Source organism: Oncorhynchus clarkii, chromosome 17 (genome assembly GCF_045791955.1).
Source record: "Oncorhynchus clarkii lewisi isolate Uvic-CL-2024 chromosome 17, UVic_Ocla_1.0, whole genome shotgun sequence".
Taxonomy (NCBI): Eukaryota; Metazoa; Chordata; class Actinopteri; order Salmoniformes; family Salmonidae; genus Oncorhynchus; species Oncorhynchus clarkii.
Window position 1 is genome coordinate 60,372,959 of NC_092163.1, and position 21,247 is coordinate 60,394,205.

The window sequence follows — 21,247 nt, forward strand, 5'->3', positions numbered from 1 at the left end:
GAAAATTACAGGCCTCTCTCATCTTTTTAAGTGGGAGGACTTGCACAATTGGTGGCTGACTAAATACTTTTTTTGCCCCACTGTATATGTAGCCTACAAGTAATAGAAGTTGCCTAAATATAATGTGAAAAACCCAGCAGAATTGCAGTTCTTGGCACAAACTGTTGTGTCTGGCACATACTAACCCGTTCAAAGGCACATACATATTTTGTCTTGCCCATTCCCCCTCTGAATAGCACACATACACAATCCATGTCTCAATTGTCTCAAGGCTTAAAAATCATTTTTTAACCTGTCTCCTCCCTTTCATCTACACTGATTGAAGTTGATTTAACAAGTGACATCAATAAGGGATCATAGCTTTCACCTGGTCAGTATGTCACGGATAGAGCAGGTGCTCTTAATGTTTTGTATACTAAGTGTATATATAGTCACTTTTGATGCTTTTAGAGCCATGTTGATTTGGGTGTTATTATTCTGCACAAAGTACAGCAATTTGAGACTGGCAGAAGATGACAGGCTCATCTTGAATGGGCTAGAGTGATGGTCACAAGGGTAGTAGGGTTTGTAGGGTTTTTCTTTATTTTTAGTATTTTCTACATTGTAGAATAATAGTGAAGACATCAAAACTATGAAATAACACATATGGAATCAAGTAGTAACCAAAAAACTGTTGAACAAATCAAAATATATGATGCATTTTAGATTCTTCAAAGTAGCCACCCTTGGCCTTGATGACAGCTTTGTATTCTCTCAACCAGCTTCATGAGGTAGTCACCTGGAATGCTTTTTTAACAGTCTTGAAGGAGTTCCCACATATGCTGAACACTTGTTGGCTGCTTATCCTTCACTCTGCGGTCTGACTCATCCCAAACCATCTCAATTTGGTTGAGGTCGGGGATTGTGGAGGCCAGGTCATCTGATGCAGCACTCCATCACTCTCCTTATTGGTCAAATAGCCCTTACACAGCCTAGAGGTGTGATTTGGGTCATTGTCCTGTTGAAAAACAAATGATAGTCCCACTAAGCCCAAACCAGATGGGATGGCGTATTGATGCAGAATGCTGTGGTAGCCATGCTGGTTAAGTGTACATTGAATTCTAAATAAATCACAGACAGTGTCACCAGCAAAGCACCCCCACACTATAACGCCTCCTCCATGCTTTACGGTGGGAAATACACATGCTGAAATCATCCGTTTACCCATATCACATCTCACAAAGACATGACAGTTGGAACCAAAAATATTCAATTTGGACTCCAGAACAAAGGACAAATTTCCACTGGTCTAATGTCCATTGCTCGTGTTTCTTGGCCGAAGCAAGTCTCTTCTTCTTGATGGTGTCCTTTAGAAGTGGTTTCTTTGCAGCAATTTAACCATGAAGGCCTGGTTCACAAAGTCTCCTCTGAACAGTTTATGTTGAGATGTGTCTGTTACTTGAACTCTGTGTTGCATTTATTTGTGCTGCAATTTCTGAGGCTGGTAACTCAAATGAACTTATCCTCTGCAGCAGAGGTAACTCTGGGTCTTCCATTCCTCATGAGAGCCAGTTTCATCATAGCGCTTGATGGTTTTTGCGACTGCACTTGAAGAAACTTTCAAAGTCCTTGAAATTTTCCGTATTGACTGACCTTCATGTATTAAAGTAATGATAGACTGTCGTTTCTTTTAGCTTATTTGAGCTGTTCTTGCCATAAAATGGACTTGGTCTTTTACCAAATAGTGTATACCCCCCTACCTTGTCACAACACAACTGAATGGCTCAAACGCATTAAGAAGGAAAGAAATTCCACAAATTAACTTTTAAGAAGGCACATCTGTTAATTGAAATACATTCCAGGTGACTACCTCATGAAGCTGATTGAGAGAATGCTAAGAGGGTGCAAAGCTGTCGTCAATGCAAAGGGTGGCTATTTGATGAATCTTTATTATAAAATATATTTTGATTTGTTTAACACTTTTTTGGTTACTACATGATTCCATATGTGTTATTTCGTAGTTTTGATGTTTTCCCGATTATTCTACAATGGAGAAAATAGTAAAAAATAAAGAAAAATCCTTAAATGAGGAGGTGTTCTAAAACTTTGGACCGGTAGTGTATGTATTTTTTTTACATAATACTTATTTTCTTAAAACGGCATTGTTGGTTATAAGGGCTTGTAAGTAAGCATTTCACTATAAGGTCTACCTACACCTGTTGTATTTGGCATATGTGACAAATACAATTGGATTTGATTTGAATGAGTAGGTGTGTCCAAACTTTTGACGGGTACTGTATATTTCTACTTATATGACCTTACAATGCGTGGTGCCTCGATCCAACATTAATGCACGAGAGATACAATCACATCCCCTCAACCATCTCCGACGTGGGGAGGAGAGGCAGTTACAATCGGCAAATGTGGACGCCATCGTTTATTTCCGTGAAGCCAATCCCAGTCTGTCTCTATGGTGTTTTATTTTTCAACAAGCCGAATTGAGCTCGGTTTTTTCCGTGCAGTAGCAATTAAAGCCGAGAGTCTTTTGCGCGAGGCACAGACATCAGTCGGTTCGGGTAGCACTGTAAAATTGTGTACGTCTTACTGAACAAGTAGATAAGTATTTTGAAAATGGAATCAGCTAACCAGGTATGTTTATTGATTGTAAATGGTGTTTGGTCAGGTCTCAAAATAATGTGCGTTAAAAGGCCATTATTCAAAGTAGTCAAATTATATACTAATAGTTATGGCTATTTGATTAACAATATATTTTTTGTTTCCATGTCATTGTTGTTGTCATTATTCCCTTAGCTCGTGTCTGTTGGAACGTTTCAAGTGCTTAAATTACCCCTTGGATTTATCCGCGTTTTGGAATGGGTAAGTTGAGTGTTTGCAGAAACACTTATTTGTTTTGTTTGAGTTAACTGAACGATAACATGTTTACAGTAGGAAGTAAATGTATTGATCCTATCTATTAGTGTCTGCCGATATACAGCCTAGCTGTATACATTGCACAGTCGTATTTGCATTTGCTCACTGAACCCCTGTGCGATTTCATAATTGCGTGTTTGTTTTGCCTACCTAAGCGGGCTTGTTGTGTTTTTGAGAGTAGCGTTAGGCTATCCTGTACGTTTTGTTTTCATTAATTTCCATTACTCTCAGGTGAAACTTTTTATTTTCATAATTGCGTTCTATGTCGTGTATAGTGATGTTCCACTTTCTCTGATGAGGAACCATCCCAGCGCATGTTCAATCAGCGTGTGAACAATTCGCTTTACATTGACCAAATGGTTCAAGTTTATGTAATGAATTGCTGCTCTATTATATAAGGCTAGTGTGGCTACTACTTCGTCTTCACTGGGAGGCTGGTCACATTGGTTGTTTAGGTGTAACGGTTATTCACGGTGATATTTATGGGTCAGTCTAAAATAGCAGGCAGGTGATCCAAAACGTTCAGTCAGTCAGAGCTCGTTTGTGTGTGTGTGTGCGTGCGTGCGTGCGTGTGTGTGTGTGCGTGCTCTCATGGAACAAATGTCATCCTGTCACATGGATAAACAGTAAAGGAACAGCAGCACTCTAGTAGCTTTGATGCAGTAATGTATTGACCAATGTTTCAAAACACTGCAAGTCACTGGTATATATTTGGTTTCCATAATTCCATTGTAATCATGGGTGGCTGTGGCATAAAATAATTTGTTAATTTACAAATATCAACAATATAAAAGCATGAAGGGATATCAAATTATCATATGTCGCCTACAATTTAATTTCAATGTTATTTAGGCCTACTTATCTAAATTACAACAGTGACATGGCACAGGGGTCAGCTGTTGAATTGAAGTTTTTTTTTTTTTTTATATAACAGTAGGCAGTCATTGGTTGACTGATGTTTCAGTATATGGTGACTCTTTGCAGAACACACACACACACACACACACACACACACACAAACAGCTTGAAATTGGTGGCTTCTGGGGCAATGGCTGACAGAGCTCTGAGCATGTAGTGGTGTCACGGTGTCACAGTGACATGGAGATGATAGTTTCACTCTATGAGTGTGTTGAAACAATGCAGAGGAATAGAGGAGGAAACAGCATCTTTCCCATCAGGAGCAGAGTGACACGGAGACAGCTAACCCATTGACACACTCGGATGCTCAGAGTGGTTAAATTGGTTCAGCTTAATTAGTATGAGTGGCCAGAGTCAGAAAAAAAGAGATGACCGAGATGTAAATAAAACCAAGTAATCGTCAGTACCTTTACTATTACGGACTCTTATGAGCAGTTCATTCTGCAGAACATCCTGCAGAGAATCCTGAGAAGTGTGTGATAATCTATTACTCAAGTCATATGTCCAAATGTATTCAAAGATCATCAAAATAGGAAGAAGTTGAATTTGACTGAAGTGCATTATTATGTTTCTGAAAGCTATGAATGTATTTTTGCCCCAGATGATCCTTGTATGCCAGGATAGGGCTCTCAGCAGTCAGTCAGTATTAGGTTGCTAAGAGAAGGACAGAGGTATTTGCTTTCATGGAGGACGTGTGAGGATGACCACACAATGTTTTATTTAACTAGGCAAGTCAGTTAAGAACAAATTCTTATTTACAATGACAGCCTACCCCAGCCAAACCCTAATCCGGATAACGCTGGGCCAATTGTGCACAGCCCTGGGACTCCCAACAACAGCCGGTTGTGATACAGCCTGGAATTGAACCAGGGTCTGTAGTGACGCCTCTAGTACTGAAATGCAGTGCCTTAGACTGCTGTGCCACTCAGAAGCCCTAGTGTACCAATCATGAGCCACATCTATTCGTGTTCTACCCAAAGTTGCAAAATAAATGCTGTTATCTATTTAATAAACACAAGAGACCAGCAAAATGGATAAAAGTGTGTTGGTATAGCAGGAACAGCGGCATCTAGTGGTCAAAACCTGATACTTTCACACGACTTTATGGTAAATAATCATATCCCATGCATTTCCAAAGCTGCAGCTCTGGCTCTCTGGCACGTTGTCAGTATGTGGCGGACAATTCTCCAAAGACCTGTAAGCTTCCCATTCTCAAGTCATGTAGAAGCTGCTCTTTAAGATGTGCCCTAGCTCCTTGGTGTGTTCGTCTCTGTGTGTGTCAGTGTATATGTAAGTGTAGTGCAGTGTTTTTTATGGATAAAAAAAAGGCTTAGGTGGTGGGTGTGACAGGCGTGTGGTGGGGGGCGTGGCAATGCCCACAGTTGGCCTGTTGTCGCGGCTGCATTTTAGAGGCCCCATCTTGGCGGTGTAGAGACATTTTGCATTTTAAGGCAATTTCCTGCAATTCTACACATTTCTCCATGTAGATGAGAGACATTTGTGAAGTTTTAGATCTAATTTGATACAATTCTACACATTTTGCTGTGGAGCTGAATTAAATGTTGCAATTTTAAAGATAATTTCCTGCAGTTCTATGTATTTTGCCATGGTTAATGCTGTTATTTGCTCAGACATAATAACAAAATCAAAACTGCAAAATGTTCTAACATGGATTTGTATGGCTTGTCACATCAGATATCAGTATAGGATCTGTGACTTCCGTGTGACTGTGAAACTTGATACACCTGTCTCAGCTACTGTAGGTTTTCTCAACAAGACAATTTATTATTGTTTTCATAGGGCAACATGTTGGTAAGGCTCAAGAAAACAGAACCATACGGAAGTTGGGCTTTCGCTGTTTTGGTTTCACAAATCACAAGCTTTGCACTCGGCATGCATTCCCACTCAAACCTGGCATTGCTAATCGACACCTGTTCAAAATGGCAATGCTACAAAGTTCATATGTCAAATTTTCATCTACTCTTTGAGATTGACCCCGGTCCACTGCCTCTTATAGAGCAGAGTAGAGTGGGAGAGAGGAGCCAAAAAGACTCCATTGTTATGCAAATTAGGCAGTACTACAAAAGAGGAATTATCATTTCATATAATTTTTGCTTTTGAATGCCAGGGGATTGGTGAAAAGAGATGCAACTTCTCTAGGGAGAATGAATCTCCCTCTCTCTCTCTCTCTGCATGCGAGGCTTATCACCCGGGAAACACATGTGGGTGCAATCACGTCCTTGTACTGACCACGTTGTGGTTTGGGTCTGTTTTTACTCCCAACAGCCTTCAATACTACAGTGACTGTACTGTTGGACTTGTTTTGATGACTACCTCCCTGGAAGATAATTTGCTGTTAGAGATATATCATTCCTATCCGAAGGATAGTTGCATACAGAGCTGATGTAAAAAAAATAATTCAAGCAACGCTCTGAGTTCAAGTATACTAGATCAACAGAATGCAAATCCACTGACTTCCAGAGACAGTAGAGCTTGTAATAAGGCCCATGTATTGAGTATTTATTTAGGATCCCCATTAGCTGTTGCCAAGGGGTGCTGCAGCACACCCTGAAAAATACAAATATATAAACTTTTTTTTTTAAATCACAAAAGTAGTGCACTGGGACTTTACTAGACCTGTATTAGTGGACCTATATAGTCTTCTGTAGCATATCTTTGTTTATTGCATAAATGTTGCGTTCATTGGATTGCAATGCCGGTGCTGTAAAATAATCCAGTCCAGTTTAATGAATTACACTGTAGGCTAATCCAAGTGTAGGCTACGACACAATGTAAATGGAGAAGAAGGCTAAAACGTGGTCAGCGGCAGATCAAAATAGTGTTAGGAAGTCTCCCGGTGAAAGGAGGAGTTGTCTATGGTGCTGTCATTCAAGGTCCTTTATTTACTCTGTTCGTAATGAGCAAGTGGCGGTTGCATTTTGGATTCTGCTCAGATGGATGAAGCCAGCAGGGAACACATGCAGCATACAGACATCACGGCTACAGCCCTACTACAGATCTTACTTGCAGTGGTGTAGTGCCTGTTTTTTAGATGAGGGAGCACACAAAATATGTAAGGGACGTCATCATTTCCTCAATCAAAGTTTCTACCAACAGTAGCCTATTGAATAGCCTATCATGGCTCTCCAACCCTGTTCCTGGAGTGCTACCGTCTTGTAGGTGTCACGTATACTCCCTCTCCGGCCTCTAGGTCGTCAAGTGGCTGATTATCCCACACACCTGTCACCATCGTCTTGCGTACCTGGGTCTCATGACACTCACCTGAACTCCATCACCTCCTTGATTATCTTTACTCTATCTGTCACTCCCCTTGGTTCATTCCTCAGGTGTTATTGACTTTGTTTCATGTCGGTGCATTGTTTGTGTATCGTGTTTATTGTTTTGTTTCTTTACTAAAACACTCACTCCCTGTACTTGCTTCCCGACTCTCAGCGCACTCGTTACAGTAGGGTTTCAGACTAACCCGATTCATCTTATAAACCAGCTAATTATTTGAATCAGTTGCGCTCAATTAGTGTTAGAATGAAAACCTAAATGGTGGTAGCTCTCCAAGAACAAACAGGGTTGGAGAGCCCTGTTGTAGAAATGCCAAAAAGTAATCCTCCAATTAAAATGTTGCCTATGCCCACACATATTGTCTCAATAAAATGTCATATTTGCACCTGCATGCCAATCATTAGATTGATCTCAATCAGTTTCATAGGAATAGCCTATGCATTTCGATTTTCTTGAATTAATGTTTCGTGAGTGACTTAGAGCAGATGATTACAAACTATTAGCCTTGCTTGTATTTTGTTTCAATCAAAGCATACAGCGCATTCAGACTTTTTCCACATTTGGTTACATTGCAGCCTTATTTTACTCCTGTGGCATACTGCATTAGTATCGAATAGCCCCCGCGATATGCAACTTCTCAGGGAAGTTAGGAACCAATATACACAGTCAGTTAGGAAAGTAAAGGCTAGCTTTTTCAAACAGAAATTTGCATCCTGTAGCACAAACTCCAAAAAGTTCTGGGACACTGTAAAGTCCATGGAGAATAAGAGCACCTCCTCCCAGCTGCCCACTGCACTAAGGCTAGGAAACACTGTCACCACCAATCAATGATAATCAAGAATTTCAATAAGCATTTTTCTATGGATGGCCAAGCTTTCCACCTGGCTACCCCTACCCCGGTCAACAGCTCTGCACCCCCCACAGCAACTTGCCCAAGCCTCCCTCATTTCTCCTTCACCCAAATCCAGATAGCTGATGTTCTGAAATAGCTGCAAAATCTGGACCCCTACAAATCAGATAGGCTAGACAATCTGGACTCTCTCTTTCTAAAATTATCCACCACAATTGTTGCAACCCCTATTACTAGCCTGCTCAACCTCTCTTTCGTATCGTCTGAGATCCCCAAAGATTGGAAAGCTGCCGCGGTCATCCCCTTCTTCAAAGGAGAAGACACTCTAGACCCAAACTGTTACAGACCTATCTCTATCCTACTCTGCCTTTCCAAGGTCTTCGAAAGCCAAGTTAACAAACAGATCACCGACCATTTCGAATCCCACCGTACCTTCTCTGCTATGCAATCTGGTTTCCGAGCCCACGCTCAAGGCCTTAAACGATATCATAACCTCCATAGATAAAAGATAATACTGTGTAGCCGTATTCATCGACCTGGCCAAGGCTTTCGACTCTGTCAGTCACTGAATTCTTATCGGCAGACTCAATAGCCTTGGCTTCTCAAATGACTGCCTCGCCTGGTTCACCAACTACTTCTCAGATACAGTTCAGTGTGTAAAATCGGAGGGCCTGTTGTCCGGACCCCTGGCAGTCTCTATGGGGGTGCCACAGGGTTCAATTCTAGGGCCGACTCTTTTCTCTGTATATGATGTCGCTCTTGCTGCTGGTGATTCTCTGATCCATCTCTACGCAGACGACACCATTCTGTATACATCTGTCCTTTTTTGGACACTGTGCTAACAAACCTCCAAATGTGCTTCAACGCCATATAACCCTCCGTCCATGGTCTGCAACTGCTTTTAAATGCTAGTAAAACTAAGTGCATGCTCTTCAACCGATTGCTGCCCGCATCCTCCCGCCCAACAAGCATTACTACTCTGGACGGTTCTGACCTAGAATACGTGGACAACTACAAATACCTAGCTGTCTGGTTAGACTGTAAACTCTCCTTCCAGACTCACATTAAGCATCTCCAATCCAAAATTAAATCTAGAATTGGCTTCCTATTTCGCAACAAAGCCTCCTTCACTCAATCCGCCAAACATACCTTCGTAAAACGGACTATCCTACCGATCCTTGAGTTTAGCCATGTCATTTACAAAATAGCCCCCAACACTCTACTCAGCAAACTGGATGTAGTCTATCACAGTGTCATCCGTTTTATCACGAAAGCCCTATATACTACCCACCACTGCGACCAGTATGCTCTCGTTGGCTGGCACTCACTACATATTCGTTGCCAAACCCACAGGCTCCAGGTCATCTATAAGTCTTTGCTAGGTAAAGCCCCGCCTTATCTCAGCTCACTGGTTACCATAGCAACACCCACACATAGCACACGCTCCAGCAGGTACATTGCACTGGTCATCCCCAAAGCCAAACACTTCCTTTGGCCGCCTTTCCTTCCAGTTCTATGCTGCCAATGACTGGAACGAATTGCAAAAATCACTGAAGCTGGAGTCTTATATCTCCCTCTAACTGTAAGCCTCAGCTGTCAGAGCAGCTTACAGATCATTGCACCCGTACATAGCCCATCTGTAAATAGCCCACCTCATCCCTATATTGTTTTTTTTCTCCTTTGGCACCCCAGTATCTCTACTTGCACATTCATCTTCTGCACATCTATCACTCCAGTGTTTAATTGCTATATTGTAATTATTATTGCCTTACCTCCATAATATTACTTCATTTGCACACACTGTACAGTGGGGCAAAAAAGTATTTAGTCAGCCACCAGTTGTGCAAGTTTTCCCACTTAAAAAGATGAGAGAGGCCTGTAATTTTCATCATGGGTACACTTCAACTATGAAAGACAAAATAAGAAAAAAAATCCAGAAAATCACATTGTAGGATTTTTTATTTATTTGCAAATTATGGTGGAAAATAAGTATTTGGTCACCTACAAACAAGCAAGATTTCTGGCTCTCACAGACCTGTAACTTCTTCTTTAAGAGGCTCCTCTGTCCCCCACTCGTTACCTGTATTAATGGCACCTGTTTGAACTTGTTATAAGTATAAAAGACACCTGTCCACAACCTCAAACAGTCACACTCCAAACTCCACTATGGCCAAACCAAAGAGCTGTCAAAGGACACCAGAAACAAAATTGTAGACCTGCACCAGGCTGGGAAGACTGAATCTGCAATAGGTAAGCAGCTTGGTTTGAAGAAATCAACTGTGGGAGCAATTATTAGGAAATGGAAGACATACAAGACCACTGATAATCTCCCTCGATCTGGGGCTCCACGCAAGATCTCACCCGGTGGGGTCAAAATGATCACAAGAACGGTGAGCAAAAATCCCAGAACCACACGGGAGGACCTAGTGAATGACCTGCAGAGAGCTGGGACCAAAGTAACAAAGCCTACCATCAGTAACACACTACGCCGCCAGGGACTCAAATCCTGCAGTGCCAGACGTGTCCCCATGCTTAAGCCAGTACATGTCCAGGCCCGTCTGAAGTTTGCTAGAGAGCATTTGGATGATCCAGAAGAAGATTGGGAGAATGTCATATGGTCAGATGAAACCAAAATATAACTTTTTGGTAACAACTCAACTCGTTGTGTTTGGAGGACAAAGAATGCTGAGTTGCATCCAAAGAACACCATGCCTACTGTGAAGCATGGTGGTGGAAACATCATGTTTTGGAGCTGTTTTTCTGCAAAGGGACCAGGACGACTGATCCGTGTAAAGGAAAGAATGAATGGGGCCATGTATCGTGAGATTTTGAGTGAAACCCTCTTTCCATCAGCAAGGGCATTGAAGATGAAACGTGGCTGGGTCTTTCAGCATGACAATGATCCCAAACACACCGCCCGGGCAACGAAGGAGTGGCTTCGTAAAAAGCATTTCAAGGTCCTGGAGTGGCCTAGCCAGTCTGCAGATCTCAACCCCATAGAAAATCTTTGGAGGGAGTTGAAAGTCCGTGTTGCCCAGCAACAGCCCCAAAACATCACTGCTCTAGAGGAGATCTGCATGGAGGAATGGGCCAAAATACCAGCAACAGTGTGTGAATCTTGTGAAGACTTACAGAAAACGTTTGACCTCTGTCATTGCCAACAAAGGGTATATAACAAAGTATTGAGATAAACTTTTGTTATTGACCAAATACTTATTTTCCACCATAATTTGCAAATCTGTCTGTCTGTCTGTCTGTGTGGGCGGGCGGGCTGGCGTATGCGTGTGTGTGTGTCTCCACAGTCCGCATGTGATGTGGATGGAGTTTTAGGCTGTAACTTAGTTCTGCTAATGCTAACCCATCATGTCAGAGGGGAGCTCACGTCTCTGGGTTCGTCTCGGTCTGTGAGTCAGGCAGGAGAAGGTTGGCCTGTCCCTTCCTTTTTGTTGGCTCAGCCTCTCGTCGAAGCGAGGAGCAGAGATCATGCCCAATGCCGCTCTTCTCAACATCGATCAGCGAGTGAAACCCTACAAGGGAAAGGTTGGCGAGTGTAGTCTAATGGTCTGGAGTAGACATTATGCACCAATATTGCATTTTTAAAGCCTGTTTTATTAAATGAAGTCCCTTTAATATAAACCACATGGGCTGCATTTACACAGGCAGCCAAAGTCTGATATATTGGTTTACTAATTGGTCTTTTGACCAATCAGATCAGCTCTGAAAAAGATCTGATGTGAAAAGTTTGGATGTGATTGGTTAAATTCAATAAATCCGTTTTTTTTTTGTATGAATAAAGACTTAAAATGCAAAAGATCTGCAAATTTGACATGTGGCCCTTTTCCGTCTTCTAGGAAGATTTTAACCCACCACCCCAAACATTTTCCCAAGTTTTCACCGTCATTTGTAAAGCCGTAGTTCTTTTGTTGCTTTGACAAAGTAATTTTTGAAGATTATTATTTATTTAATGTGATTAGTGATTCATTTACATTTGTTCCTCAGGTCAACCCTGTTACGTGAATGGAACTCTTGTTTTAATATAGTGAAGCTGTTCTTTTAAAAACACTTTTCGGAAGACACATCGAACATCTATTAGTCAAATCATAGTGTAAAAGCAGGTGAGCTGGTTCTACTATTTTTGGCCATTTTCAGTTATTTTTTTCTGGTGGAAAACTGAGTGTGTCAAGCATAACACGTCAGCACTGTTACCCAAAGATAGATAGGCAGGATTTTTTTTGCAATTTAATATTTTTGCGATGCTTGCATTCAATTGCCCCTCCCTGTTGCCTCCATTCTCCCATCACAAAGGAATTTATGGCTGATTTAAGATAAAATTGTCAACCCTGTTACGGTCAACCCTGTTACTTTATTTGGCACTTACTATAGTAAGTGAAAACATGTTTTTTATGCTCTTTACGCTCTTTATAACAGAATGTTTTAATTAGGTGAAATAAGTATTTTTTTAAACATTTTTTTAATCAAAATTACACTACCCAAAAAGCACTATATTTGTGGAATGTTTGTAGCTCTGTAACATCATATACCATTGTGTTAAAAGCAAATAGTATTAACAGCCTCATCAAGGTGAACACCCACTGGGCACACACTGGTTGAATCAACGTTGGTTCCACTTCATTTTAATGAAATTTCATTGAACCAACGTGGAATAGACATTGAATTGACATCTGGGTCCAGTTGGCATATACTGTAGGTGTGAACACCACACTTTTGTGTCTCATCTCTTTAATAAAGAGAGAGAATTTGACATGCCCAGTAATATGAATGGAAAGTGTCATTCTGCTAAAAGTGTCCACTCTTACATATAATACAATTACTGGAACTCTCACTCATCGGTTTTTGCACAAATATTAACTTTCACATACACACACACAAATCACTACTGTTGTCTTTCATTTACAATCTGTAGAAACTATGAGAATAGAAAGGTTCAGAACTTGTAAGGGTTCTCGTCCTCCTCTTCTGAGGAGGAGTAGCGAGAAGGATCGGAGGACCAATGCGCAGCGTGGTAAGTGTCCATAATGTTTTTTAATAAAGACAATAGAACACTCGAACAAAAACAACAAACGATGACGTGAATATACAAAACCGAAAACAGTACCGTGTGGACCAAACACCCACAACCCAAAAGTGAAACCCAGGCTACCTAAGTATGATTCTCAATCAGGGACAGCAATTGACAGCTGCCTCTGATTGAGAACCATACTAGGCCGAACTCAAAAACCAACATAGAAAAACAAACACAGACTGCCCACCCAACACACGCCCTGACCATACTAAAACAAAGATATAATAACAGAACTAAGGTCCGAACGTGACAGAACTTTTGTGAAACATCAAAGCACAGTTGAAAAATATATTGCAAATAGAAGACAAAAATGGATGGTGTTAAGAGATAGATGGGAGGGGTTGAGTGGAGCTGAAGGTTGGGACTAAAAACAACAAGATAACTAATGCAAAATATACTGTGCCCGTAAAATGTATATGGGTTCAGAACTTGTGAAACAACACAGTTAGAAATATATGGCAAATATAAATCAAACTGGATGGTCTTCAGAGATAGATGGGAGGGGTTGACGGTAGCTGAAGGATGACTATTGTATAATTGTAAAATGCTATTGTAAAATACATTGTGTCATTAAAATGAATATATTATGTATAAGCTGGAAGTAGAAGCCTACATTTTGGGGAGGGGGGGTAGGGTTAGGGGAAAATAATAAAGGAAAATATATTTAAAAAATATATATTACTGTGTATATATGTTTACAAAAAAAATAACTATCTGCTGTCTACTAACACAAACACACACACACACACACACACACACACACACACACACACACACACACACACACACACACAGTCGTAACATTTCCTTGTTGTGCGGCCGAGGCTGACTAACTGCTGTGACAGTGACTGCAGGGCAGGGGATGGGCTCCAGCTAGGTCACCTGACCAAGTAGCCATGGAAACCCCACGAGGAGAAGAGGAGCATGAAGAAGCACTGTTATAAAATAAATTGAGATTTTCTACTTGCTTGTGGTCAGTCATGCTTGCAGAAATATGAGAGGAGAGGAGAGGAGAGGAGAGGAGAGGAGAGGAGAGAGAGAGATTAAGCAGGGCACAAAGCATTCACCATGTAGCACAATCAACTTCCATGATAACTTGATTCTACCATAATGTCTTGATCAGATTGTTTTCACGGTGTATGTTGGGCTAGTTATGTCACTAAATCACTTTGAAGTACAGTATTGCATATCTGAGATTGTCCTCTTTTAAGACTAAATGGGTATAAATAAGAGGACTATGAACAAAAAGGACCTAATTGAAAATGGAGGCTCACCATGGTCCAGACCATTTAAAGGCAGAAAAAAAAGTTTTTCCAAAACCGATCTGTTTGTAGCTTTCTACATTGGGCATTTGTCTTTGATTAAGCGCAAGCGTAAATGTGATTTAGTTGTCTCTGACAGTTTTTGAAAGACGGTTGCTGTTTTATTTTGTAACTAGCTAGCTTAAAATTGCTCATGTTACCACACTGACGGACCATGTAGGAGGAAACTGCATTGTAGATAATGCTTCCACTCGAGTGGAGGAGAAGGGATATTTTTATCACCCATACAGACACACAGACACAGTATCACTGGAGACAGGCACAGCATGGAAACACGTGTGGGGGGGAAAGCCCTTGATAGGTAGTGTTGTTTGTACTTTCTTCAGAGGCTATGCTTTATCATCACATACTCATATAGACACTTACCAAACACAACAGCTTGAGTGTGTTACACTGAAGTGTGCTGTAATAGTAGGCGAGAGGTGCTGTAGCAAAGATCATGTCCCTGTTTGGTTCTTCTAAGCCCAGTGGTAATAATGTTGTAATAGCTGGGTTCCTGGCTCTCAGGGTGGTTGTGTAGACCCTTTATATGACTATTGTAATGGTGGTTTAAAACATTTAATGGGCAGCAGACATGGTCCTCTCTTTCCCTCTCCTCTTGATAAAGACTGTCCCAGATTTCTGCAGTTGTAGAGAGAAGATTTCAGGCTTTTGGTTCCCCAAGTGGGTACTTCATGCTGCGACGCCTACGTCTTGAATAGAGCAGGTGGATAGCAGCGTCTACGGTGCCTGAGGGAACATAAGTGTTGCTGATGAATGCTGTGCTGAGACTCCTCAGTGAGACTGACTGAATACACAGTGTCCTTAGCATGATCTCCATCTTTACTCTGCACTTGATCCCTCTCCATCTACCACTTCCTTGTTTGCCAACCCCCACACTCCTTCTTACGCTCACTCGCTCTCTCCTCAGTTCTCACCATTTCACTTTCCCTTCTCCTTGTTTTCGGTTTTCTCCCTTGATTTCGTTCTTCATTCTCGTTGAGTCCATCCCAGCTCTCATCCCAGCCCTCATTATAATTTATATATCTCATGTATGTTTTCATGGGGGTGAGGGATGTACCTTGTTGTGTGTATGTGTAACTAACTGTGGTGATCTGTGAGGATAGAATTTCCGCTAGAAGGACAAAAAACATAATCATTCCCCAGCCCTTGTCCTAGCCTCATCCTAGCTTTTTCCCCCAGTGTTCTCCCAGTCTCCATCCTAGTCCTCATCCCAGCTTCTCTCCCAGGCCTCATCCCTCCCCCAGGAGCCCAGCTGGGAGAGGCAGATAAACACACAGGGGTGCGGGGCTTAGCACACACTCCCCTTCACAATGCCACGCTCTCCTGTTCAAAGGCCTCCACCATAAACGAGAGGGGTAAACATAGGGAATGGAGGCAGCTGCAGGAAAGAGAGAGAGGGAGAGAGAGAGGGAGAGAGAGAGGGAGAGAGAGAGGGAGAGAGAGAAATGTGATGTTATGTTGGAATTGCGCTCTCTCTCTCTCTCCCTCTCTCAGTTGTGTTTGTGTGTGTAAATGTAAAATGTGTATGCGTGTAAGTGTGTGTGCGTGTGTGCGTGCATGTTGCTTTTTATAATCCCCTTATCCCCCTCAACCAATACAGTGTGATGTGAGCGTTAAATGCAATATCATACTTAAAAGCACTGAATATATTTGCTTATGCCCTCCTGCTGTGTTTCTTTGTGCTTGAGATTAGGAAATGAGAAGACTGACAGTATACTTGGGGTAATGGGGTGTTAAGAGAAGGGAGAGACCCTGACCCAGTATAGTGTAGCTGTGCTCTGGAATGGCCTCTCCTAGCCTAGCATCCTGCTCTGCTATGCTGGACACAGTCTGTGCTCCACTGATGCCATGCCACCCCAGGGAGAATCCAAAATGCGTCACAGCAGCTAGCACACATATGGGGTCACTGTACTGTCATGGAGTGGACAGAGAGCAGGGCTGCCGTGGGAGGACAGAGAGCAGGGCTGCCGTGGAGAGGACAGAGAGCAGGGCTGCCGTGGAGAGGACAGAGAGCAGGGCTGCCGTGGAGAGGACAGAGAGCAGGGCTGCCGTGGTCAGGACAGAGAGCAGGGCTGCCGTGGTCAGGACAGAGAGCAGGGCTGCCGTGGTCAGGACAGAGAGCAGGGCTGCCGTGGTCAGGACAGAGAGCAGGGCTGCCGTGGTCAGGACAGAGAGCAGGGCTGCCGTGGTCAGGACAGAGAGCAGGGCTGCCGTGGTCAGGACAGAGAGCAGGGCTGCCGTGGTCAGGACAGAGAGCATGGCTGCCGTGGTCAGGACAGAGAGCATGGCTGCCGTGGTCAGGACAGAGAGCAGGGCTGCCGTGGTCAGGACAGAGAGCAGGGCTGCCGTGGTCAGGACAGAGAGCAGGGCTATGGGATGGCCTGACTGGAGCTTTACCTTTATCCTGTTTTGATTCATTGAGGACAAGTTTGTGGAATTTGGATGTCTTTTTTCATGATCCTAGTAATTGTGATTGGGTGATTGGGGTTCTCTCACTCGCACACACACGGACACACACATGCATACATACACGCACACACACACACGTGTGTGAGAGGTTGATGTTAGGACAACAACCTCTCCCTCAATGTGAGCAAGACAAAGGAGCTGATTGTGGACTATAGGAAAAGGAGGGCCGAACAGACCCGATTAACATCAACAGCCCTGAGAGTGGAGCGGGTTGAGAGTTTCAAGTTCCTTGGTGTCCACATCACCAACGAACTATCATGGTCCAAACACACCAAGAGAGTTGTGAAGAGGACATGACAACACCTTTTCCCCCTCAGGAGACTGGCATGGGTCCCCAGATCCTCAAAAAGTTTGCTCGGCATTTGACGACCGTAAGACGCTGCAGAGGGTAGTGTGTACGGCCCAGTACATCACTGGGGCCAAGTTTCCTGACATCCAGGAACTATATACTAGGCGGTGTCAGAGGAAGGCCCAAAAAATTGTCAAAGACTCCAGTCACCCAAGTCACAGATTGATCTCTCTGCTACCGCACAGCAAACGGTACCGGAGTGCAAAGTCTAGGACCAAAAAGCTCCTTAACAGCTTCTACCCCCAAGCCAAAAGACTGCTGAACAATTAATCAAATGGCCACCCGGACTATTTATATTGACCCCCCCCCCCCCCCTTTGTTTTTACACTGCTTCTACTCGCTGTTTATTATCGATGCATATTCACTTTACAAGTTACCCCGACTAGCCTGTACCCCTGCACATTGACTCGGTACCGGTATCCCCTGTTAACAAACCTCCAAACGAGCTTCAATGTCATACAGCACTCCTTCCGTGGCCTGCAATTGCTTTTAAATGCTAGTAAAACTAAATGCATACTCTTCAACCGATTGCTGCCCGCACCCGCCCACCTGTCTAGCCTCACTACTCTGGTCGGTTCTGACTTAGAATATGGGGACAACTACAAATACCTAGGTGTCTGGTTAGACTGTAAACTCTCCTACCAGACTCACATTAAGCATCTCCAATCCAAAATTAAATCTAGAATCGGCTTCCTATTTTGCAACAACGCCTCCTTCACTCATGCTGCCAAACATACCCTCGTAAAACTGACTATCCTACCGATCCTTGACTTCGGCGATGTCATTTACAAAATAGCATCCAACACTCTACTCAGCAAACTGGATGTAGTCTATCACAGTGCCATTCAAAAGCCCCATATACTACCCACCACTGCAACCTGTTTGCTCTCGTTGGCTGACCCTCACTACATATTCTTTGCCAAACAAACTGGCTCCAGGTCATCTATAAGTCTTTGCTAGGTAAAGCCCCACCTTATCTCAGCTCACTGGTCACCATAGCAACACCCACCCGTAGCACACTCTCCAGCAGGTATATTTCACTGGTCATCCCCAAAGCCAACATTTCCTTTGGCCGCCTTTCCTTCCAGTTCTCTGCTGCCAATGACTGGAACAAATTACAAAAATCACTGAAGCTGGAGTCTTATCCCTCTCTAACTTTAAGCATCAGCTGTCAGAGCAGCTTATCGATCACTGTACCTGTACACAGCCAATCTGTAAATATCACACCCAACTACCTCAGTTGTTATTTATCCCCTTGCTCTTTTGCACCACAGTATCACTACTTGCAAATCGTCATCTATCACTCCAGTGTTAACGCTAAATTCTACATTTGCACACACTGTACATCTATTTTTCTATTGTGTTATTGACTCTGTTTGTGTATGTGTAACTCTGTGTTGTTGTTTTTGTCGCACAGCTTTGCTTTATCTTGGCCAGGTCGCCGTTGTAAATGAGAACTTGTTCTCAACTGGCCTATCTGGTTAAATAAAGGCGAAATCAAATTAAATAAATATAGCCTCGTTCTTGTTATGTAATTTTCTTGTCTTACTTTTTGATTATATATATATATTTGTTTGCTTTATTTTATTTTGCAAATATTTTCTTAACTCTATTTCTTGAACCACATTGTTGGTTAATAAGGGCTTGTAAGTAAGCATTTCACGGTAAGGTCTACTACACCTGTTCTATTTGTCAGATGTGACAAATAAAATGTGATTTGATTTGACATGCACACACACACACACACACTGTGGATATATGAAGCATTAGTAGCTAGATGGCTATGAGCAGCTCAGTTAATTAAAAGAAGGAGATGAGATTAGGCTGTCTCAGGCAGGGGCCTAACCAGGAACACATTACAATTCTATTAAACTTTTCCCACACTGGAAACCCTACTGAACTGTCCAGTGTACCTACTACGCCTCCAACTACCTTTCCTCAAAGTCCACTTACCACCATAAGGTGCACAGATCACCTGATAATAATGGCTGTGGTAGTGTACAGTATATGAGGTGTTCAGTTATTATACATCAGTTCAAGCATGCATTTTTTACTCTCGTTTGTAACAGTTTTGAATGCCTCATTTAGGCTTATTAAAGCGAAATGTCCTGATGAATCTGATACAGATCTCTTGCACAAGCCACTCTACAATTGTTTTTTAGCCAGAAGAGATGCAGTATATGACAGAAGTGGTATCTCCACGGATGTGTGTATCTTCAATGAAAGTGAATATTAAAAATCCAGGGGAAGTGTATGTGACATTGTCATGAAATTAAAATGAATGGTAACATGGAGGTATTAATTGACCAATTTGATTTCCCAAGGTTATGTATGTCCTAGATATATCTTCATTCCAGACTTTTTCTGTTTCTTCTACTGTATTATTGACTGTATGTTTTGTTTATTCCATGTGTAACTCTGTGTTGTTGTATGTGTCAAACTGCTATGCTTTCTCTTGGCCAGGTCGCAGTTGCAAATGAGAACTTGTTCTCAACTAGCCTACCTGGTAAAATAAAGGTGAAAAAAATATATAATAATAATAATAATGTAAAACATATGCCATCCTTTGGCTTGATGACAGCTGTCATCAAGGCGAAGGGTGGATACTTTGAAAAATATAAAAATATTTTGATTTGTTTAATACATTTTTGGTTACTACAAGATTCCATATGTGTTATTAACGGTTTTGTTGTCTTCACTATTATTCTACAATGTAGAAAATAGTAAAAAATAAAGAAAAACCCTTGAATGACTAGGTGTGTCCAAACTTTTGACTGTTACTGTATGTGTGTATGAATGTGTGCAGATGTGTGTGCATGTTTGCACTTGTGCATGTTTATATGTGACTCATATTCTGTAGGTGTGCACGTGTAAGTCAATGTTGATGCTCGTACCCAGATGAATGTGTGAGGTCAAGCTGCATAATCTGATAATGGCATACCAAATTTAATTAGCCCCTCCAGGAGTTGAACGCCATTGAAATCAAACTGTAACCTCGTCTCCTTTTGGTAAACTGGCCATCCAGCTGCCTGTAATGGCAGACTGGAGCTGCATACTACGTAGGTGTCAGCTCTGATTATGGTGATCATGGTTTTGAGGAGCCTGCAGGCAAAGAGCTTTATATGGAAAATGGGCTTGGAGAGACCAAGATAGAGAAGAGGAAATGGTGTGTGCTGCTGACAGGCAGGGAGAGGGACTTGTAGCGGAAGTACTGCTGCTTCTCTTTTTACCTCTTGGGGGGACTCTACCTCTGTCATGGAGAAAGAAAGTAGGTTTCCCTTCCAGTTAGTCAACTTCGGCACAACATACCATGGGGGAAGTTGCACTCTTACAACTTTGGTTGAAGGATCTACAATCACGCCTGACAAGGCCATGAAATCCGTGCCTCACTGGAAGCCCTGCCTTCCAAAGGTGATAAGAGTAAGGCTGGGATTCATTTCTTCAATTATTCGACCACATTTGCATGAAGATGAATGATTCACGCTATTAAAGCAAAGAATTGGAACACGACACTGTCTTACGTTGAACCAACTTAACTGTCCCTTAGTGGTCGAGCATGCTCACCCCCTGGACGTTGTTTGCTGAAGTTTGAATGGTTCTCAGAAATGTCCTAATCAAAAACGTAGTTATTGTTCGAATTGCTTAGCCTGGCTATAGCAATAAGTAAGATGGTTAATGAGACCAAAACGATGAAGGCTAAGAAGATGGGTTGCCCCAATGAATTAAAAGATACTCACATTGGTTGTCTTGTACAGTGCCTTAAGAAAGTATTCATGCCCCTTGACTTATTCCACATTTTGTTGTGTTACAGCCTGAAATCAATTTTTTTTTTAAATACTACACACAATACTCTACAAATACGAAGGCAAAACATGTTTTTAGACATTTTAATAAATGTATTGAAATTGAAATACAGAAATATCTCATTTACATAAGAATTCACACCCTTGAGTCAATACTTTGTTGAAGCACCTTTGGCTGCAATTACAGAGTCTTTCTGGGTAAGTCTCTAAGAGCTTTCCACACCTGGATTGTGCAACATTTTC

The 21,247-nt window shown here is 42.2% G+C and overlaps 1 protein-coding gene across 2 annotated transcripts in view; it reads left to right on the forward strand.

Moving 5' to 3' along the window:
- Positions 1-2,492: 2,492 nt before the first annotated feature.
- The window catches only part of LOC139371205 (synaptoporin-like), a 39,548-nt gene continuing 20,793 nt past the window's right edge, over positions 2,493-21,247 (forward strand). For both annotated transcript variants that reach the window (XM_071111393.1, XM_071111392.1), the window contains exons 1-2: positions 2,493-2,628; positions 2,791-2,856. In XM_071111393.1, the coding sequence (XP_070967494.1) occupies positions 2,611-2,628; positions 2,791-2,856 (84 nt within the window). In that variant the 5' untranslated portion in view covers positions 2,493-2,610. The remainder of the gene's footprint in view (positions 2,629-2,790; positions 2,857-21,247) is intronic.